Here is a 20,653-nt window from a genome sequence, read left to right as displayed (position 1 = left end):
AAGACTCAAACACCATGAGCAGTGCTGTTGTCAGGGACATGCATTTTCAAATTGAATGCAAGAATACCTCTTGCATTCCCCAGCAAACAGTGTGCAATTTTCTCTCAGCTTACGCAGCAGGTACATTCCTAGGAAATTCAATGATCATGAGAAATACGTGAAAACTACCTAAGGCTTCATATAAAATAGAATTGGGTTCAGGATGCCTGGGTGGCTCAGCAGTTGAATGTCTTCCTTCAGCTCCGGGCGTGTTCCTGGGGTCCTGGGATCGAGTCCCACATCGGACTCCCTGCATGGAGCCTGTTCCTCCTCCTCCCTGTGTCTCTGCCTTTCTCTCTGTGTCTCTCATGAATAAATAAATAAAATCTTTAAAAAAATAAAATAGAGTTGGGTTCTAGCACAGATAAATTAAGTTTTATACATACATGAAAGTCCTGTGGGGCACTCAAAAGTCTCATTCAATGCAAAGAACAATTTTTTAATGTGTGAGTTTGTCTTGTACATTGCAGAACATCTCTGGCTCCAGGCCACAAGATACCAGCACATCCTCCAATCATTTTAACAAGCCAAAATGGGTCAACAAATTTTTTAAAAGTCCCAAGGGCATATAGTGTCTCATCTGTTGACTACTAGGCTGGAGGCTTCAGTAATCAGTTTTCTGACTATGATAGAATCACTGTGATGTTATCAGTATGTGACATTCTAAACCTTCCTTTGGCTGGTACAATTCTTTCCAGCAGGCCCAGAAACAATATCCTTCTAATTCAAAAAAAAAAAAAAAAAAAGCTAAAGCTTATGAGAAGGATACTGGAACAGCTCATACAATTGAAGAAGGGGCTAAACAAGAAAGCCTCCGTGTATCACTTAGGATTAAGTTCCATTAAACATGATAGAAAGCAGTGGCTTCATCAAAATAGAATTTTAATTCTCTCTCACACAAACTGAGCCTGAAGGTGAGACATTCAGAGTTGGCATAGCAGCCTACTTCATGAAGTTTTCTGGAAGCCAGGCTTATTTTACTCACTCTCTACCATTCTTCAGATGTGGCCCTGGTCCTCATGGTCCAAGATGAAAGCAGAACATAAGAAGGGATAAAGAACCAGGCACATCCCAACGATCTCCTTAGGAAGTTTCTCAGAAGCTTCCACAAGACAATTCCACTTATAACTCATTGCCCAAAACTTTGTCATATGGCTATGCCTACCTGCAGGAAGTCTGGGAAAGTGTTTATTCTGACTGGTCATATGACTGTCCGAAAATTATATTACTAAAGAAGAGAAGAGATATCAGATGACAAAGTAATAATCAGTACCTGCTTGTGGGGAGGAGGAATCAAGGCACCTCTGGCGTCTCAGCTGATGGCATTGTTTATGCATATTCAGTGTTGGCAGCAGCTAGAGTTTATGACCATGCTGCATGCTGCAGTGTAATCCAGCTGTGTTCACGGTTGTTTAGCTCTCCTTGAAGTGGTGGGCTGAAAAATGGCTCCTCGGAGATCTATGTTGTAATCCCTGGCTCCTGTGAATACATTACTTGAGATGGTAGAAGAAACTTTGAGGATGTAATCAAATTAAGGTCTTGAGATGGGGAGATTTTCCAAGACTATCTGGAATCACAAGAGTCTATAAAAAGAAGGCAAGAGATCAGAGAGAGAGAGAGAGAGAAAATGTGTCAACAAGGAAGGGGCAGCTTCTAGTAGCTGAAAAGAGTTAAGAAAACAGATTCTTCCCTGAAGACTCAAGAAGGAACAGATCTTGATTTTAAACTTTGGACATCCAGGACTATAATAAAATAAATGTGTGTTGCCTTAAGCCACTACATTTATAGTAATTTGTTACAGCAACAGTGGGAGACTAATACACTGGTAACTGATTATTCTCTGAATCTGATTCTAAAATCATGTCATAAATTTCATGAACCACCAATATGCTCCCATTAAATCCCTTTCCTGCTGTAGCAAAGTTGGTTTCATTGAGTCCGACAAAGGACCCAGGCTAGTCCAATCGTCCCTCTAGTGGTCACCAATAAGAAAACTCAGCACCATGTGTACTCTTGGTCTCTATTTGTCTCTGCTCAGGAGTCATATTCCCATGAGAGTAAAGCCAGTTTTCCAAATTAGATCACATGCCCATTCCTGTGGTCAGGGGCTGAGGTCCTGTGACTGGCAGCCCCACCAAAATCCCTGGATTAGAGAAAGGGCAGTTTGCTCAAAATAATGAACCAAGTGTTCACCAGAGGAAGAAAGAAAATAATGCTGGCAGTCAAAATTGACATATTTTTTATTAATTTAATATTTCAGAGACATTGAAGACATCTTCATATCTATGAGTCAGATTGCCAAAATCAAAAACAAGTAAGGAGCTTTTATAGTTAAATATGGCAGATAAACTAGATGTATTTGTCTCCTTTTGGGAAGGAGGGGAATCCCAACAACAACAAAAAAAATGGTACAAACCTGAAGGGCAAATAGGAAATGAACATCAGCAGAGGGAAAAACAACACATTTTTGAAAGCTAGGAAACAGATGGAAGAATGGTAACAGACATTGCTGAGCAAAAGAAGCTAAGCCCTAAATATCCAAGGAGGTGGATACCAAGAAGCAGGCAGACAATTTACCCTGTAGACATTCAGAAAGGTCAAGGACATAGAAGCATGAGTATTTCTCGTGCATAAAAAGAAGCATTTCACACCTCATTATTAAATGTGGGCAAATAGAGATTTAATAAAATCTGTCTAATAAGTATAAAATATATTTGGACAAATAAATTAGTATACACTATTTATCTCTGAAGAAAATTGTTAGATTATTAAAATATAAGTAGATAACCAATAACTACAAGATATTTGAGGAAAACTTCCAGCATCAACAACAAATCACAGAGAAAAAGATAGCATGAGGAACAAATCTTTATTAAAAATTGTAACTGGTATCATCGGAGAGGTAAAAGAAGGTATTATATTCATGAAACAAGAGAAGGGTGGTTGTTTTAAGAAATGAATAATCAGAATAAGAAAAATAAAATTAAAATTAAATGGAAATTAATCAAAATTAAAAATATGATCTTGAGGGGATCCCTGGGTGGCGCAGTGGTTTGGCGCTTGCCTTTGGCCCAGGGCGCGATCCTGGAGACCCGGGATCGAATCCCACATCAGGCTCCCGGTGCATGGAGCCTGCTTCTCCCCCTGCCTGTGTCTCTGCCTCTCTCTCTCTCTCTCTGTGTCTATCATAAATAAAAAAAAAAAAAAAAAAAATTAAAAAAAAAAAAATATGATCTTGAAATAAAATCATCCAATAAAAGTATTAGAAGACAAAAGCAAGGAAATCTCCTGGAAAGTAAAATCAAAAGGAAAACAAAGATGGACAATAGGAGGAGAAAAATAAGATGCTTAAAGGATCATTTCAGAATGTCCAACATCTGATAAATAGGATTTCTGGAAAGAGAAAAATGAGAGTATAAACTGATAGGAAGAAATTATCAAATAAATCAAACAAGTAAATATCCCAGGGTTGAAAAACATATTTTAGCCATGCAATTTCAGATCAAAAAAGTCCATTAAATGCCCAGCCCAATGAATAAAAAAAGTCTTAACCCCAAATCACATAATAAAATTTCAAGATACTAAGAACTTTAAATTTCTAGAGAGTTGCAGGAAGGCGTAATCACAGGAATCAGAATAGTCATGAAGCTTCTTGAGAGCAATGGAGTTCAGAAAACAATGAGACAATGCCTCTTCAGTTCTAAGGGAAGCTACTTTCATCCTAGAATTTTATTTGTATCCTTACATAACAAGCACCTATGAGGGTAAATATGCAAAGATCCCCGTGCGCTCTTTGTCAGGAACCTACTGAAGGATGAGTCCCAACAAAATGAGGTCCCCAACCAAAGGAAGAAAATATAGAAGCTAGGAAACAAGGAATGTCACACAAAACTAGTAAAGATTGTCAGTCCTGAGATGACTAGGCATTACCCAGTCCAGATAGGAGCAGGAGGACAGAGATAATCAATAGACTATCTGAAATGTTAAATGTTGTATTGATAAGCATCTGAAAAACCAACGATACATTTGATTGGATTGACAGAAAATTGATAGGATGAAAAACTAGGTAATTCTTAATTCTAAAGAAAACAAAAGGTTGTACAGTGAAAGAAAAGTAAACACAATTACTTGGCTTACCAATGACTAACACTTACATAATAATGTAAATACTAAATACTGAATTAGCTAGAAATTAGATTAGATTACATTAAGAGGATGGGGTGGGGGGAAGGGAAGGAAAAGGAAGTATATGTGTGTATGAAGTTAATAGATAAAACCTAAAATTTATAAACCAAGAAATAGCAGTACAGCTAGCTATAGGCATAATTTAATCAGGAAAACTGCCAAAAAGTTAAAAGCCTCAGCTGTGGGAGGGAGAAGACACAGCTTTTTTTTTTTTTTTTTTTTTTTAATATAAGCTTTGTAGTATTATTTAATATTTTGTCTAATCTTAGTTTTAAAAAATTTATACTGGGATCCCTGGGTGACTTAGTGGTTAAGCGCCTGCCTTCAGCCCAGGGTATGATCCTGAAGTCTCAGGATAGAGTCCCACATCAATCTGCATGGAGTCTGCTTCTCTCTCTGCCTATGTCTCTTCCTCCCTGTTTCTTTCTCTCTGTCTCTCATGAACAAATAAATAAAAAACTTAAAAAAAAATAAAAAGATAAATTTAAAAAATTAAAAATAAATAAAAAATTTATACTGCAGGCATCTGACTGACTCAGTCTGTGAAGCGTGCAACTCTTGATCTCAGGGTTGTGAATCAGAATACCATGTTGGGTATAGAGATTACTTAAAAATAAAATCTAAGAAAATAAAATCTTTATTTTTTTCTTTTAGGGGAGGAGGGAGCAAGAGTAGGGGAGAGGCAGAAAGAATCCCAAGCAGGCTCCAAGCTCAGGACAGATGTCAACATGGGGGCCCATCTCAAGACCCCAAGACCACAACCTGAGCCAAAATCAAGAGTTGGACACTTAACTGATTGAGCCACCCAGGCACCCCTAAAATAAAATCCTTAAACAAAAAATTTATACTTTACTCCTTCTAAAGAAAAGAATCAATGAGAATAAATCCACAGATTATTCATGTTTTAGCTTGTGCACTAATGCCAACACTCTGTTTAGTTCAAATTCTCTTCAGAGATTGAACATTTGCTGAATTTAGAAAAAGCTCATGGTTCCATATGCCTTGTCTCCCTCAAAGACCAGTATTTGAATTTCTAAAGAATTACTCACAATGGGAAAAATGTTCTCTCCTATTTCTCCTGTGCAATTAGAGAATATCCCAAAGCATGAAATATTTTAAAATATTTGTTTTCCGAAGGTTCATTTATTCTCCATATTTATGACTACACCTCTGTTTGGCATTTAATAACCAAATTAAAAGCCTCCCTGGCTTTCCCTCCATCTCCCCTAAGACTTTGACTCCATTTTATCATTCAGGACCTTCTCTGCTCCAGCTCCTAGTTTATGTAATTCCTACATTTCACTTTATAAAGTGTCCATGTATTTTATAAACAAGAGTATCGTATATATTTTTGCAAACAACAAATACATATACATTACAGTAAAGAAGTTTATGAATTCAGAACCTATTAACAATCTAGAGTAAATACACTTTTAGCATAATAAAATGTACGTTCCTAATAGAACAAAGTCTGTCATTGTTACTATGTAACCTTAAACAACTATCTCAGAATTGAATTAATCAAACAGGCTCAATATTCATTTCTTTTTTTATTTTTTATCTTTTATTTTTTTAAGATTTATTTATTCATTTATGATAGACACAGAGAGAAAGAGGCAGAGACACAGGCAGAGGGAGAAGCAGGCTCCATGCAGGGAGCCCGACGCGGGACTCGATCCCAGGACTCCAGGATCGCTCCCCGGCCCAAAGGCAGGCGCTAAACCACTGAGCCACCCAGGGATCCCCTTCATTTCTTTTTTTAAAAAAATATTCATTTCTAGGTGATCTGGGTGGCTCAGTCAGTTGGGTGTCTGCCTTCAGCTCAGGTCATGATCTCAGGGTCCTGGGTTTAAGTCCCGCATGGGACTCCCCACTCAGCAAGGAGTCTGCTTCTTCCTCTGCCTCTCCCCTGGCTCATGTGTGCTCGCTCTCTCTCTCTCAAATAAATAAAATCTTTAAACAAATATTCATGTCTATACATGGTGTTTTCTCCTCAAACTATTTCTAAGTGATAGGTTCAGCCATACTGAGGATAACTTTACAGACCAAAGCCTCTGGGGAACTGTAAAGAGGACATATTCATTAAAATTCAGTATTTAGGGATGCCTGGGTGGCTCATTGGTTGAGTGTCTGCCTTCGTTCAGGTCATGATCCTAGGGTCCTAGAATCAAGTCCCGCATCAGGCTCCCTGCAGGGAGCCTGCTTCTCCTCTGCCTGTGTCTCTGCCTGTCTCTGTGTCTCTCATGAATAAATAAATAAAAATTTTTTTAAATGCAGTATTTATGTTGAAGATTCACTTCAGCTAATTACTGATTTTAAGCACTCAAGGAGCAAACAAAATGTTCTCCATACATGATTTTTTAAAAAGATTATTTATTTATTTCAGTGGGAGAGAGGAAAAGAGTGTGTGGGGGGTGAGGGGTAGAAGGAGAAAGAAACTCAAACAGACCCTGTACTGATCACAAAACCCCTCATGGGCTTGGATCCCATGACTAGAGATCAGAACTAACACAGGTGCCCCTCTCTGTCCATGATTCTTCAACTCACATTCATGACTTGGTTAAAAATAAACTCTAGTACTGGGGTGCCTGGGTGGCTCGCATGGTTGTCTGCCTTCAGCTCAGGTCATGGTTCTGGGGTCTTGGGATCAAGTCCCAAGTCAGGATCCCTAGGGAGTCTACTTCTCCCTCTCCTGCCATTCCCCCAGCTTATGCTCTCTCACACTCTCTCTGTCAAATAAATAAATAAAATCTTTTTAAAAAATAAACTTTGGTACTTATGGATTTCTAGCTCGGAAAAGAGAGAGAGAGAGAGAGAGAGAGAGAGAGAGAAATGTATAGGTGCAAAGCAAAATGTGAAAACAGTAAGAAAAATTTCATCACCAGGAAACCCTCAGGGGCAGATTGCATAGTTATCTCATGAGATTAATAAACCTAGATGGTGTATATTATAGTTCAAGCCAAAATTCATATGTCCTCCCCCAGTATTCATATACTTGGGGGAGAGGGAGAACTCACTAGAATGCTAGTTGCCGGATTTTTTGGGATAATAGCTCCAATTTCCATTTAATTTTAATTAATTTTGATTTAATCTTAAGGAAGTTTTTGGTAAATTACTTGTCATACACTGTTCTCTTATATTATTTATTTATTTCTTTACTTGAGAGAGAGAGAGAGAGAGAGAGAGAGAGAGAGCCAGCAGAGGGAGAAGGAGAATCCACAAGCAGACTCTCTGTTGTGCGGGTAGCCTCATTCAGGGGTCTGATCCCAGGACCCTGAGATCATGACCTGAGCTGAAATCAAGAGTCAACACTTAACCAACTGAGCCACTCAGGTGTCCCTGTTCCCTTGTATCTTTAATGCAGGAATCAACAGATGATATAGCAGAAAACTGAAAGTAAAGGTAAAGGACAGCAACTAAGATGCTTTGGGGGAACAACATGCAATATATTACTACCTTCTGAATAAAAAAAAAAACTAGACCCAGATAAGCAGAAATGCTTTTAGGGAAAAAACAATAAGTAACTTGAAATCAGAAACTGTCCCAGAAACTCTAGAATGTGTCATTGAAATATATAATATCCCCATTATAAACATGGGGAAAGACACCACTCAACCAAAGAATACAAGGTCCCATTTTATGCTCATTTAACCACCTATAATTCAACTTCATACTCTGGGCAATTTTTTTCAAAAAGAAACAGAAATGTATTTAGTATAGCCAATTATGCTTCTGCTACACTCAATGACCAGGTGCTCGTGCTAATGGATATGATCTAACTTAATTTGTCTATTGATGTTGACAAACCTTTGGAAAGAATGTATGCTTTTTGCTTTGTTTTGTTTTCCCCCATTGTATCATTGCAGACACAGAAGTCAGACAAAGAAGACAGAGAAGAAAGAAATGGACAAAGAAGTCAGAAGCATTGCCCATGCTACGAGGCCATGAGTGGTGATGTCCTCTCTGTTGCCTCTCAGATCAACAGAAGACTAGTTCTACCAGTGGCTTCCCTGTTTCCACTCTCTAATAATATACTAATCCTTTTCAAAGAAGGGCCTCATTCTATAGTCAAGCTGGTGGAAGGGGGCCAGCTCTTTCTCCCTGTTCCCTGAAGAAACTTCCCAGATGAATATCTCTCTTGAAGTCAGTTACATTAATCCAAAAAAAGCACACATTTTGGAATCAGAGGGATCTGAATTTAGATTATTTACTTCTCTGAGCTTCTGTTTCTATGTATATAAAATGAGAGAAATAATAATATCTACATTTTACATGTGGGGGTACTATATCTGAGGGTACTATATCCATATTATAAGCCTGTGTGTTTATCACAAGACATGTTATAGAATCATATTTAATTTTAGTTTGTGCCCACTCTTTTTCTATTTGACTTCAGAATTAGACTCATGCCTGGAACACTTAGAAGCTCTGTTCTCTCAACCAGACTACGCCTCTGGCTGCATATAATTTGCTGAACAACAGATATGCTTAACATGTCTTTGGCTATTATGTAATATATGGAGGAAAGTATGACTAGGAGAATAGGAGTCAGATCTGAGTTCAGATTCAACCTCTACCAGAACACGAACTATATATCCTTGAGAAAGTCAATTAACCACTCTGAGCCTCTAATTTTCCTTTATAAAATAAAAAAGTACTTTTTCTACCTACCTAGCAAATATTTTTGAGGTATTGAAATTGGATTATATATATGGGGCTCCTGGGTGGCTCAGTCCATTAAGCATCTGCCTTCCACTCAGGTCATGGTCCTGAGTCCTGGATTTGGGCTCCGTGTCAGTATCTCTCCTCATCAGGGAGTCTGCTTCTCCCTCTCCCTCAGACTGCCGCTCCCCTTGCTTGGGCTCTCTCTCTGTGTCAGATAAATAAATAAATTCTTTAAAAAAAAGAAACTGGATAATATAGATCAGAATTCTTTTTTTTTTTTTTAATTTTTATTTATTTATGATAGTCACAGAGAGAGAGAGAGAGAGAGGCAGAGACATAGGCAGAGGGAGAAGCAGGCTCCATGCACCGGGAGCCTGACGTGGGATTCGATCCCGGGTCTCCAGGATCGCGCCCTGGGCCAAAGGCAAGCGCCAAACCACTGCGCCACCCAGGGATCCCTAGATCAGAATTCTTTATAAACAATGGTGGGTGAGTATGCAAGTATTACTGCTTTATCTTTATTGTCATCATTATTATTATAAATAATACTTAATTTTTACTTTTCCTGACAGATGATTTAGAAAAAAAGAAATTATCCCATTCAAGAAAAATGAGTTATTGCATAGCCAGCTCTTTCCTATACTGAGGAAAAGCTAAAGTTAGTAAATATTTAAGTAAAGAATACCAGCCAGAGAGTTAGAATACAGCTTCCAGGTAAGTGCGAACACTAACAATTTCTTGGTCAAATCTTCCCAATTTATTTAGCTTGGCTTTCTTATCTCCAAAGTAATTCTTACCTCATTCGAGTACTATGAGGACAAAATAGAAAAACAATGGGAAAGATGCCAAGTCCTTTAAACAAGTCTCCCATATTCAGATGAGTTTTTTTGTTCCTTCCTTCCTTAGGTGTGTGGTTGTGAGCAATCATCTCATCTCGGTTAGATACCTTGTTTTACAAGCAAGACTGCTACCTGATACAATCATCAGAGATTTATAAGATGTCGTCAAGTTAGCCAAGGAGGTCTTTAGGAACATTGAAGGTTTGACAAAGCAGGAAAGAATATCCAATGGAAAAAAGACAGTCTCTTCAACAAATGGTATTGGGAAAACTGGACAGCTACATGCAGAAGAATTGGACCATTTCCTTACACCATACACAAAAATAAATTCAAAATGGATGAAAGACTTAAATGTGAGACTGGGAACCATCAAGATCCTAGAGGAGAACACAGGCAGCAACCTCTTTGACCTTGGCCATAGCAGCTTCTTATTAGAAATGTGATTGGAGGCAAGGGAAACAAAAGCAAAAATCAACTATTGGGACTTCATCAAAACAAAAAGCTTCTGCACAGCAAAGGAAACAATCAACAAAACTAAAAGGGAGCCTATGGAATGTGAGAAGATATTTGCAAATGACACATCAGATAAAGGGCTAATGTCAAAGATCTATAAAGAACTTATCAAACTCAACACCCAAAAACAAACAAACAAAATCCAATCCAGAAATAGACAAAAGACATGAACAGACATTTTTCCAAAAAAGATAACCAGATGGCTAATAGACACATGAAAGATGCTCAGCATCACTCATCATCAGGGAAAGAATGAGATATCACCTCACACCAGTCAGAATGGCTAAAATCAACAACACAAGAAACAACGGGTGTCAGCAAGGATGTGGCAAGGGTGTGGAGAAAGGGGAACCCTCTTGCACTGTTGGTAGGAATGCAAGCTAGTACAGCCACTCTGGAAAATATATGGAGGTTCCTCAAAAAGTTAAGCATAGAACTATCCTACAATCCAGTAATTGTACTACTAAGTTTTGACCCAAAGGATAGAAAAATAAGATTTGAGGTTGTACATGCACCCTGATGTTTATAGCAGCATTATGAGCAATAGCCAAACTATGGAAAGGGCCCAAATGTCCATCAACTGAGAATAGATAAAGAAGATGTGATATATGTATATACAAGGAAATATTTTTCAGCCATCAAAAAGAATGAAATCTTGCCATTTTCAATAACAGGATGGATCTAGAGTATTTATGCTAAGGGAAATAAGTCAGTCAGAGAAAGACAAATACCAAATGATTCCACCCATATGTGGTATTTAAGAAACAAAACAGAGGAACATATGGGAGGGGGAAAATGAGAGAGAAACCATAAGAGATTCTTAATGATAGTGAGCAAACTAAGGGTTGATGGAGGGAGGTGGGTGAGTGATGGGCATTAAGGATGGCACTTGTGATGAGCACTGGGTGTTATACGTAAGTGATGAACTGCTGAATTCTACTCCTGAAGCCAATATTGAACTGTATGCTAACTAACTAGTATTTAAATAAAAATTTGAAAAAAATAAAGAACATTGGACGATCTCAGCTTCACTCTTTAATTAGACCATGGCTAACAAACAATACTGCTAGGTCAACAAGACTGTTCAAACCACAACCAGGTAAAAACCAGAAACTATACAGAATAAGAGAAACAGAACATTCAAGAAATCTAAAGTAAGATCAGTCTGTCAGCAAAATCTTATAAAAACTTCAAACTTCCTTTTCAGACCCAGGAAATTTTCTTTTCTTTTCTTTTCTTTTTTTAGATTTAATTTATTTATTCATGAGAAACAGAGAGAGAGAGAGAGAGAAGGAGGCAGGCAGGGAGAAGCAGGTTCCCTGCTCCATAAGGAGCTTGATATGGGTCTCGATCCCAGGACACTGGGATCACAACTTGAGCCAAAGGCAACCGCTTAACCAACTGAGCCACCCAGATGCCCCCAGAAATTTTCTTTAAAAATTTAAAATTTTAAATTTTAAATTTTCTTTAAAAGATAAATTTAGATGGGGTGCCTGGCTGGCTTGGTCAGTAAAGTATGTGACTCTTAATCTCAGGGTCATGAGTTTGAGCCCCATGTGGAGCCTACTTAAAATTCTTTAAAATATTTTTTTTTTTACAGATGCCTTTGTGACTCAGTGAGTGAGCACCTGCCTTTGGCTCAGGTTGTGATCCCAGGGTCCTGGGATCGAGTCCTACTCTCTCTGCTTGTATCTCTGCCTCTTTCTCTGTGTCTCTCATGAATAAATAAATAAAATCTTTTTTAAAAAAATAAAACAAATAAATAAATGCATTATTGGCAGGAATCAAAAAGAAGCATAGGAAGAATTCTCCCATTTTTTTAAATTAAAACATGCCTAACTTAGTAACTATATGGTTATTATGCCATTTTTAAGTGTCAAGTTCAATGAAAAGAATCTGTATTTTACATCTAAGTACTATTGTTCCCAGAATACCTCCTCTTATTCTACCATAGGCAGATGTCTGACATACATTTTGAATCTTCAACAGCTCAGGTTATGACATGTACTCAGCGCTGTCCCTTCATCATGCAGGAAACTCCCTTTCTCAGAAGAACTCTACTTTAAGCTACAAGCCAGGACCTAGGGCCTGGGGCCTGAGAACAGTTGGGATTTCTCTACCAACTGGATGCTCTATCCAGAGAGCCTGGGCCAGGATTATCAAGTTTCCTGACAGGAAATCGCTTTCTTCTCTTTCTTGAAATGAGATTGAACAACAGGCCAAGAGTACCTGTGCCCTCTCCGAGTGAGAATAGATTTTAATTAGTCACAGTCAGATCAAGAGCAAGAACCATAGAATGACTTAAGCAGGTGAAGCTTAATATAAAGAATTATTGAGCAATGATAGGAGAGTAACTATAAAGATGGAAGGAGAGCTCCAAGGGGGTAATGAAGAACTAAGGGAAAGAACAAAAAAAAGAAACTTGGAGGAGGTCAAACTTCAAAGTTCATTGAAGAAGGTGTGAACACAGCCCACTTGATGGCAGAGAATTTGCCTAGGCCAGAGATGGCACAGAGTTGCCAGGAAAGCAGAAATAACCCTCTGGACCCAGACCAGCTAGAGCTGGTGGGCAGTCTGGGCCTGCAGAGGGAAATAAGGGGAGAGAGAGAGAGAGAGAGAGAGAGAGAGAGAGAGAGAGGTAGAGGGAGGGAGGGAGGCAGAGAGCAGGCCAGTGCACATATGAGGCCTGGAATGCATGGTGCCCATGTCAGGATAGTCATGAGACACAGGTGAGGTCAAGCTAATAGGGGATGGAGGAAGTGTGCACAGAGAGAGGCTGCTGTGTGGGCACTGCTGGGACTGGGACCCGCAGAGGCTTCCTTCTTTAAGAACTTAGTGTGCCTCTGCATGGGGCTGGGACCAGAGCAGCCTTGGGCCACTGAATAAGACAAAGGCTGACATCCAGCTCACTAGACAGCCAGGCCTGAGAGGGCCCCACCGTGTCCATGCAGAACATCAGGGCCCGGGGTAAAGGCTGTGCTGTCTGGGGCTCCCAGCCACACTGCTGCTGTTTAAGAGAGGAGCTCAAGAAAACACATAGCAAAAGCTACATGCTACAGGCAGGGCAGTGAAAATGCAAGCCTGCTCCCATCAAGCCTAAGAGCCATCAGAAGCAAGAAGGAAAAGCCGGGTCTCCTTCAATGTCTCTCTCCAGCGCCCTCTACCGATAAAACATCGTGCCAGCTGCCAAAAGAAAAATATTTAAAGGGCCCAGACCCATTTTAACACATTAGCCCATGAAGGGAACCAACAAGCAATAAATTGATAACCAGCACGTTCTCTGGCTGAAAACCTCCATACAATCAGACCTCTACGGGTAATTGCTCTCTCTGATGTCCCCTAGAATTTATTTTGTCCCCATGTGCCACCTGCTTCCATCAACTTCCCAGTAACTCTCATCCAACCCATCCTTCCAGCCATTTTCAATGGGATATTTAGAAATAGCTCCACTGCCTCATTAGTGTAAACCAGTGGAGCCCCCTGGTGGGGGATACAGTATTGCACAACAGCTCTTTAAAGGAATTTGACAGCGCAATCAAAAGTTGAATCAGAGATTAGGCAATTTTTAGAGTGACAGGATTGTTCTAAACCGCCCTGGGGTGGTATATACATAACTCCATTTTTCAAAACATGTAGAACTGGGGCTTCTAGGTGGCTCAGTTGGTTGAACATCTGCCTTCTGCTCAGGTCATGATCCCAGGTCCTGGGATTGAGCCCCATGTCCAACTCCCGGCTTAGCAGGGAGCCTGCTTCTCCTCCTTCTGCTGCTCGCATTGATTGTGCTCTCTCTCTCTCTCTAGCAAATAAATCAAATAAATAAATAAATAAATAAATAAATAAATAAATAAATAACTATTTTAAAAACACGTAGAACTGTATATTACAAAGGATGAACTTTTATGTATGCAAATTTAAAAAAATCAACCAGGATGTTAGAAGGTCCTAGAATGGAGTGCAGACTGGGAGAAATGAATCTAACTATATTACAAATGCATGACATAACCTTTCTGAAAAGGGTGGGTAAGGAGCTGATCTAAAATACTTTTGGAAAATGGTATCTTGACTGGAAACTACAAAGCTAAAGATAAAAAGAATTATATACAAACACTATAGTCTGAAAAATTGATCTCTTACACAGATACAGGTTAAGATTCTGAAAGTACTTCATGTCTAAGCTAGTCTATGCTGGAAAATGTATTTTATTTTATTTTATTTTATTTTTATTTTTTTTTTTTTGGAAAATGTATTTTAAAAAATAGGTACTAGGGGCCAGCTTCCTCACAGTTAAAGGAAATGGTTACAAATAAACAAAAGGACAGCCTGGAATAAATCCTGTGATACCAAGTTAGAGTTGAGGACATTAGTATGAGTTCATGTTTAATTTAATATACAATGAATACATAGATGGGTAAATAGATTATTATAGATATGTGTATATACATAGGAATACATGTATACATTTCCTAGCTCTGTCTACTGAGAAAGTCTAAAAGCAGTGTCTCCCCTCCCCACCAACAGCAATAAGCACCCCTGTGCCCAGATCTTGGTTTCTAAAAACTCTTCTCCAGTAGAAAGAACCAGAGCTCCTTGGAGAGATGGCTGATTCTAGGGCCTGGGCAGGTAAAATACAAGCTGAGCTTGGAGAAAAGTAAGTATAGCACCAGAAAGTAAGGGAGTGCTCAGTCAACAAAAGGGACACATGAGCCAGTCTGAAAAAGCTCCTAAAAGCCAAAGCTAGAAAAATTTAACATGAGTGTGATTCTGAGATGTGGAGGTGAATCTTAAAAGTACATTTATCATCACAAGAGTAGAAAACTGTTTCTGGGAAGTAAAAACAGTAGAGAGGTAGGGATTGTTGTTTATTGTCAAATGCCTTGGAAATTAATTTGACACTTTAAACCATGTCCATATTGGCTTATTTAGTTTTGAAAGGGAAAAAAACACACATTTAAAAAATAAGAAGAATGTGGAGCTAACAAGGGAGGATTTTGACAAGAGAGGATTTGTTGGTTGGTTGGTTGGTTTGGTTTCTCTGTTTTGTTAAAATGAAAGACACTTAGTTTATGTGTAGATAGAAAGCCAACAAAGGGAAAGGACACAACTGCGTGGAATAAAGGAATGATGTATAAGGGCAAATATCTAAGGAGGTGAGGCAATCATACAATTTGCTGGGAAGATTTCCCAAGGACCAGGGACAGCACTAAGTTCATCATTTCTAACCTATCCTGCTACAGAGACTGGCTGACACCTCTATAATCTCAGGAAACCTCTCTCTTGTCCCCTCTTGCTTCTTGCTGAGTCCTGAGGTGCACCCACTCTTGCCTGGTGTGACGTACTCTCTATAAGCTGCAAAGGTGCACTCCCTAGCAATGTCAGAGGCAGTCTGTCGCTTCCTTTTGTAAGTGTAAAAACTAATTATAAAGACAGCAATTCTCCATATTTAGGCATTGAGGCCCTCTAAAAAAATGCAGTATGCGTGAATGTACTTAATGCCACCAAAATTGTACATTTAAAAAGGCTCTGGTGGGTGGCACAGTCAGTTAAGCATCTCACTCTTGATTTCGCTCAGGTCATGGTCTCAGGGTTGTGAGATTGAGCTCTGCTTCAGGCTCTGTGCTCAGCTTGGAGTCTGCTTAAGATTCTCTCTCTCCCTTGCCCCAAACCTCCTTAAAAAATAAATCTTTTTTAAAAATGGTTACGATGGGGAGATTTTGCTGGCTCACTCAGTAGAGCATGTGACTCTTGGCCTTGGAGTCATGAGTTTGAGCCCCACGTTGGGTATAGAGATTACATAAATAAATAAATAAATAAATAAATAAATAAATAAATAAATGTTTAAAAAATGGCTGTGATGGTAAATTTTATCTTATATAGGTTCCACTACATCAAAAAAAGTTTTTTTAAAGTTAGATACAAAATTAGAGAGAGTTATCTCTAAACCCATAATGCTGCATTTGTCAGATTATACTTAGGATAGAGTAAAGCCCAGGTTAAAATGTATAGAAAGGGGTGGGAGAGTAATTTTACCTTCACATGCAACTGTAGAATTAGCCTTGGTTAGGAGAAAGAATCCACTTTCTACATCTCTACATGAGCAATTTTGTCTCCCTAGCAATTAAAGCGTTTTCTTCCAGAACTATGACTCACCTCTTTGGAGGAAAGTTCCTTATCACAGTATAGTAGCTGAGGTATTTCCACTAAGTGGAATAGTCATGGCATATTTAATACATTAAAACCTTCTTTAAAAAATCCATTTCACACTTTAAAAATTTTCTCTCAACTTCAGAAATAGTTTTAAAAGGACATGTACTGCCAAAGACTACTTTTAATTATAGTAATAAGTAAGGAATTAATAGAGGGTATTTAGTCAAATGGAAGAAAATCCTTCCACTCAGCTCTACTACTCATGTAGCCCAAACCGTATTCTAATACAATACAATCAATTTACTCATGAAAAAGTGATAATTAATATGTAGTCCTAGCAAAATGGGTCTAATTATTTTTTTTATTTGCATCTTCTTTGGCTGAGAACATTATATTAAATACTATATGGCAAATAAAATGACTTGGCAGGCCCACGCAGCGAAGGAAGTAGTTTCAATAGCAACCTGCCTTTATATGGGCATATTTCTACATTCTAAAATAATGTCTCCATTATCTTGGTTAGAGTTCAACTCTTTAAATCTATAAGAAATATGTGATGCATGAGTGTGTGTGATGATTCACAGATCTGAAATAACACCTACTCTCCTTCGGTTCTGGCACAAAATGTGTCAGTGAAGCCTGCAATTAAGAAAATTATCTTGGCCTGTCTTGCCACAGGGATGGTGACATCAATACACACACCCAGAGCAGAAATATGTTAGCAAAAATGAATTTAGAAAACAATTCTACTCCAGCACTGTTTGGTGCCTTGATGCCTTTGCAATGTCATCCAGATCTTTGTCATTGATAACACTATCTACTGAATACTGCTATATTGGTTTTTTGTTTCTTGCCTGTCTTTAGTCTTCTGCTAGTCTTCTACCTATCTAGGAGATAGGTACCATTGTGATTCCTATTTTACAGATTAAGAGAGGTTGAATAAATTGCCCAGGATCATACAGCTAGCCAGTGGTAGATCTGGGATTTGAACCCAGGTCTCTCAGACTCAGATCTTCTCTCTCTTCACCAGGCCTGGCTACATAATTTTAAGGGCCAGTGTAAAATGAAAATGTGGGGGCCCTTGTTCAAAAATTATTAATAATCTCAAAATGCTGACAACAGAGCATTAAACGAAATACAGAGCATTAAACGAAATGTGGGGCCCTTTTAAGCACAGGTTACATAACCATGAAGCTGGCTCTTCTCTTTTATATATATATATATATATATATGTTTTTTTTTTTTTTTAAGATTTTATTTATTTGATAGAAAGAGAGCATGAGTGGAGGGACAGAGTGCAGAGGGAGAAGCAGACTCTCCCCTGGGCAGGGAATCCGATACAGGACTCAATCCCAGGATCCAGGATAACAACCTGAACTGAAGGGAGATGCTTAACTGACTGAGCCACCCAGGCCCCCAAAAGCTGGCCCTCCTCTTAACGATGTCACTTCCCTCCATTGTGTCTTTCATTTCCATACCTCAGTCTAATTCAGCAAATATTTGGTCCAAACCACAACTCCACTAAGAGGTCTTGTGTGGATTTATGAGACATGCACATTGAGTCTGGAGACAAACATTTATTTCTCAGTCCATCTTTTTACTTGCTGAGATTTTATATTATGCTCGATAGCAGAAAGTATCCCATAATTTTTATGTTTTGACTGTCAAGCCTTCTTTTTGGTTGGTCCCTAAGAACTTCTTTTTAGTCTGTTTCTCTCTTTAAAAAATCACTTTGCCATTTACCACTGCAATTTTAAGCATATAACATTGTGGTGTCATGCACTGCTCCTTCCTGTTGTGATTATTTGCAGCTGCTTCAACCTAATGATGGGAAAAGGCCTCACATCCTCATAATTGTAGGGTCCTGATTAATGAACACTTTGCCTCTCTGAATCTTCTTTTGAAGATCTTTCCAAACCTTTCACTTAGCACCTTCATTCAAGTGGAATGTCTAGAGCTAGGTGGAGGGCATGTTTTAGTGTAAACCTTCTACCGCCCAGCACACATCCTGAGAACAAAGGAAGTCTCTTCACAGTGTGTATGGGGTAATTGGGACATGCACTTTACATTTCCAGGAGCAGGAGTAGGTTGTGTGTGTTTATCTGGGATGGGGAGATTTTGGGGGTGGAAGGTTAGAAGACAGAGTATGCATGATCTCCGCCCATGGCGAGGGTATCCACTTAATTTGATGCCTAGCCCAAGACTCTCCCATCCTCATATACTCTTACTGTGATTTTCTTTTCCACAAGTGCTGGCTGTTACCATCTTTAATTTCTTCCTAATATGGGGTAAGGTAGGTGGAAACACAGCCAGCCCTCCGCTGAAACTCTTCATACTTTAGGATTTAAATGTAGACTCCTGAGATTGATGCCTCCCTAACTTTCATGCCTGAAGTTGGATGAGATTATGGATAATTTGTGAATTTGCCATGGAAAAACGATAAGGCACAAATATCTAGAACAGTAGCTCTCAGTCATAAAAGAGCTACTCCTTTTTACAGTGAAACATCTCCTTCAGTGTCCTGAAATGAAATTCATATATAACTTACCAACACACAGAAAAATCTTTTCTTAAATTAAGATAATGGTCTATGTGCAATATAGAGAAGAAATAAAATTAGAGTTAGGGTCTATGTTCAAATATACTATAAGTAGGTTTTTACCCACATCAGTGCCCTGAAGGATATGTGAAAGACAGGCAAGACCATTTCTTTGTTCTATGGAACTGTTTACACACATTTGTCAATCCTGGCTCCCAGCCACCACATACCAGTTAGCATGCCTTCAATCACTGTGATAACCAAAAATGTACCCACAATTCCCAGAACACCTCCAAATGGTGGTACTGCCCCTGTAAAGAATTGCTGGTCTGAATAGGAATGCCTGTGTATTGGGCAGCCTGAGTGGCTCAGCAGTTTAGCGCTGCCTTCAGTCCAGGGCATGATCCTGGAGACCGGGGATCGAGTCCCACATAGGGTTCCCTGCATAGAGCCTGCTTCTCGCTCTGCCTGTGTCTCTGCCTCTCTGTCTCTCATGAATAAATAAATAAAAATTTTTTAAAAAAAGGAATGCCTGTGTATTGAATTCCTTCAGATTCTCCTTTGGTTAGGATTTCCAGGTAACAGGAACAGGATATACTTGCCACACTCCCAGGCTGAGAGTTCTGTGGCTTGGCAAGCCTGAACTCAACAAACACACATCTTCTACTTGTACACAACTATTTTTAGGCCACTAGTTTTAATATAGTGCACACACACTGCATATTCACCAAGGTGCCTGACCACAAAAGAGTAACAAGGATTTGGTCAGGGAGAGGCCATGCTATGTATGTAGAATGAAGGACAAAGAATGCTTATTTTGTGCCATATTTAAAATTTAGGGAGATGAAAAATGATGGGTGTGCCAATGTGGTAGGTCGCTAAAATAGGCTGCTTGGCCTTGTACTTTGTTTCTTGGCCCTCTCTGACCCTGAGCTTATATTCAAGGCAGTTGTGCTGTAACATTTTTTCCCTGGCTAAAGACAGGTACTAATATTTGCCTCTCTTCCTGTCTGCTGAAGACACAATTGAACCAAACAGGGACCCAATGGGAATAAGAGTCTCTTCGCTATCATGCCCCTTGATACACAGTCCTAATTAGGATAAATCCAAGTATTTATCAGGCACTTATTAAGGATGCTGAGTTCTGGCCAAAAAGAAAAAAGTTCTATGTTCGTGGAAGCTTCTGTGAGTCACTCTCCAGCATTTACCAGAGGTCAGGCTTTTGCTGCCAGAATAAGCTAATATTTGAATAGCAGATGTGTTCTAAACAATCTAATGGAAAACTTAAATAGCAAAATCCCTCTTCACTGTAACCTATGACATAACATTTGCCCCTCTTCAATTTTTCTTATTTAAGAACAAGTTTACTAGCTTAACCCCAAGCCTGATTTTGGGATTATACAATTCTTATGTGGGCCATTAAGAATCAAGTGTGTTAAATCAATGGATGGAAGAGAAAAAAGCTTACTCCAAATGGGAAAACAGTTCATTCATTCCTGTATGCATTCATTTGATTCCTTACTTAGCTTAAATTCACTTATGAATTTATACGCATTGCATGCGTCCTTAGCACCATGATCCCTGCCACACTTTGAAATACTCACTTGATTAAACAATGACCCTTGTTAAAAGCAGTGTTCCACATAGCAACTACTATACATGCTAAATGTGGCTGGCAGAGGACCAAACCATGCTGAGATCCCACATTAAATTACAATCGTAAACAGCA

The 20,653-nt window shown here is 38.9% G+C and overlaps 1 protein-coding gene across 3 annotated transcripts in view; it reads right to left on the bottom strand.

Moving 5' to 3' along the window:
- ACYP2 (acylphosphatase 2) overlaps nucleotides 1-20,653 on the bottom strand; it is a 247,490-nt gene that overhangs the window by 183,065 nt on the left and 43,772 nt on the right. For 2 of the 3 annotated variants that reach the window (XM_072742163.1, XM_072742166.1), the window contains exon 2: nucleotides 1,313-1,622. The exons of the other annotated variant lie outside the window; for it this stretch is intronic. In XM_072742163.1, coding sequence (XP_072598264.1) covers nucleotides 1,313-1,376 — 64 coding nt within the window. In that variant the 5' untranslated portion in view covers nucleotides 1,377-1,622. The remainder of the gene's footprint in view (nucleotides 1-1,312; nucleotides 1,623-20,653) is intronic. 3 annotated transcript variants of the gene reach the window in all.

The sequence above is a fragment of the Vulpes vulpes genome, chromosome 16 (genome assembly GCF_048418805.1).
Source record: "Vulpes vulpes isolate BD-2025 chromosome 16, VulVul3, whole genome shotgun sequence".
In the NCBI taxonomy this organism is placed as follows: Eukaryota; Metazoa; Chordata; class Mammalia; order Carnivora; family Canidae; genus Vulpes; species Vulpes vulpes.
This window is presented reverse-complemented; position numbering and strand designations above follow the sequence as displayed.